This window comes from Rhamphochromis longiceps, linkage group LG23 (genome assembly GCF_057381845.1).
Source record: "Rhamphochromis longiceps isolate RC_006_pf linkage group LG23, R_longiceps_female_GT1.1, whole genome shotgun sequence".
Lineage (NCBI taxonomy): Eukaryota > Metazoa > Chordata > Actinopteri > Cichliformes > Cichlidae > Rhamphochromis > Rhamphochromis longiceps.
Window position 1 is genome coordinate 18,264,301 of NC_140578.1, and position 2,697 is coordinate 18,266,997.

Sequence of the window (2,697 nt, forward strand, 5' to 3'; positions counted from 1 at the left end):
GACCAGGTAACATCTAACGCTGCTGTCGTCCTCTCACTGCTGACTTCAAGCTAATTACAAATGATTCCATGAAGAAAGAAAAAGTCAGAATATTAGTGGGCTTTTGAGTATAGACTCATGAAATACAAAATTTGCAAATACTTGGTTTTTTTAAATTGTTTAAAAAAACATGACACAAAGTTTTTTTACTTTCATATTAAGTTGATATTTTCAATATTTTTTCAAAATAGTAACATTGAAGAAATACATGAATACACAATTTTAAGGAAAAGAAATGTTTTTAAATGTTTGTAAACAATACCACTATAATGTTCCATTTTTGTTTTCAGAAAATGTATATTAATGCATTAACTGCATCTTAATAGGCATGATGTAAAAACTTCCACAGATGAATCATTTCTGCCATGCTTCAATTTGGGTTTTAACTTTTTCTGTTTTTACAGCAGCAACAAGAAGTCGTCTTTAAGGAGTAGGTTCCTCATCAGTTTGTCTCTGGCGGTGTTACTCGGTCTGTCCTGGACTCTGGGATATTTCACTCTCCTTAATTCAGGAAAAGCATACCAGTTCTTCAGCATTTTGTACGACCACACAGGTATGACTCCTTCCACCATATTTTAGAACTGAGGTTTCATGAGCTTCTCAGACTTCAGATAAACACATAAATTACAAAAAAAAACAAAAAAACAAAACAAACGAGAGGTAATTGTTGAAAGTTTCTTTAAACGTGTTTCTTCCACAGGAAATTTTTTTTAGAAATATATTATATATAGTGCCAACTTGATCCCCTAAATAGCAATAGGTTGATGAACGGTCCTGACACATCAGAGTTTCTTTGAAGTTAGCAACTGACTGTGAGTTGCTGCAAATCTGGTCCCCATCTTCAAAGCAGCAATTTCAAAGGCAATGCAACTGCACACGGATTTACTGCACATGGAGGCAACCATTTTTGTTGCACTGGGATGTCCAACTGTTCTTCTTCTTTAGTGCTAATGTAACATTAGGCAATCTGAAGTTGATAAAATGTATTATAAGAAAAAGCTGGTTTTATTAAATGTAATATTCTGAAAACATCTTAATGTATTTTGTAAAAAAAAATAACAGTAGTTTTTTAAAAGTCAAAATACTCCAAAAAATAAAACAGATATATTTCAAAAATAAACTATGACAGAAGCAAAGTGGTTCAAGTTCTACAAGAAGTGTGTAACTTTTGTTTATTTTTATATTTATTCTTATCAAGTAAAAATGAAAAAGCTAAAAGAATTTAAGAATTCCACCATCCTCATCATCTTCACATTCTGTCTTTTAGGGTTTACAGATTTTCATTCTCTTCACAGCCCGAAAACGGGCTTTCAGAGCCACAATTTCACGGTCCATGCAGTACATTTCCTCAGTCAACATCCCGCTCAACAGCAGACAGTACAATCTGCAGAGAAAGTGGAAGAACTGCAATATGAACCAATCAAAGACCTACAAGGATCTGAGTGACATCGAAGTGACCACCAGCAAAACCCTGTAGGACCTGAGGAGGATTTTTTTTCATGCAACAGGACAGAGATCCTAAGTCCAGCAGAAAATCTACAACAGTAAATCAAGCTGTTGCAATGGTTCAAAGTCCAGACTTTAAGTCGGCCAAAATTCCTCAAAGGTGATGTGAAGGATAGACAGTTGTTACTAAAAAATAGTGATTTAATTTTGTTTTTTTATTGCAATTATCAATGTTTTATGATTTCATGATTTATAAAGTGACGTGGAAGATTCCCATAATCTTTCGTCTTTTAAAACAAAAACAATTAAATTAAATTACTTTTACTGACTTTTACTTTCACTTGTGGAAACAAAGTGAAACCACTAACCTAATTTTTCAGTGTTCAAAGCTTAACGCAGAAAATGCAATTGAATCATTATTTTTGCTTTATTTTTAAAGATTGTTCATCTGTGTACATCTGCATCAGTTTAACAGCTTGATGTTTGCTATCAGTAGCTGATACTGTAACACATTCATTGGATATTTAAACCTGTGTATGTGTCTGCCGTCACTGATCCACTAGAGGGCACCCAACTTCCACACAGTTTGCTCTCAAACAGACAGCAGTAGGGAACCATTTCACATTCCTTATTACTGTTAATTTCCCCCATTTTTTTGTATATGCTTGATCTTTGCTTTGGTTGCGTCATCTCTTACTGTTTGTTTCAGTGTGTTCTGCATTATTTTAATTTGTGTGAAGTTTTATGTCTAAATCAGCATCAGCAATTCCAACATTTCTATTCAGCTAAATAAAAATGGAAGATTAAGAACTAAAACATATGCAAAGTCCATGTCCAATCTGTGTTTCTGAAACAAGAGCCTTTCTGTTTGAAAAGGCTGATGAGGGTCTTTAATGGCTTTAACAACCACATGTCCATGTTTTATTATCAGTCATTAGTGTTCTCCTGCCTAAACTTACAGTGTGGACCCTCAGTCTGAGGAAAGCTGCAACTCAGTGCTGAAAGTTCAGGAGGCTGAATCCTGATGCAAACCTTATGTTAAGATACAGCTTTAATATTTACAACGATTGAAGAAATGTGTGGAGATGAGCACAAAAATGGTGGAATAGTACTGTGAATAGTAGATGAATAATACTCCATAAATTCAGATGCAGTTATGAAAACTGTTTCCAGGGCTGAAGATTATAAAACATCCAACATGTGGGGAAACAA

At 34.2% G+C, this 2,697-nt stretch overlaps 1 protein-coding gene across 1 annotated transcript in view; it reads left to right on the plus strand.

The window, feature by feature from the left end:
• LOC146641577 (adhesion G protein-coupled receptor G7-like) overlaps positions 1 to 2,301 on the plus strand; it is a gene marked incomplete at its 5' end in the record, with an annotated part of 77,098 nt that extends 74,797 nt beyond the window's left edge. The window contains one exon of the mRNA XM_085398190.1: positions 1,307 to 2,301. Coding sequence (XP_085254316.1) covers positions 1,307 to 1,516 — 210 coding nt within the window. The remainder of the gene's footprint in view (positions 1 to 1,306) is intronic.
• Positions 2,302 to 2,697: the final 396 nt, after the last annotated feature.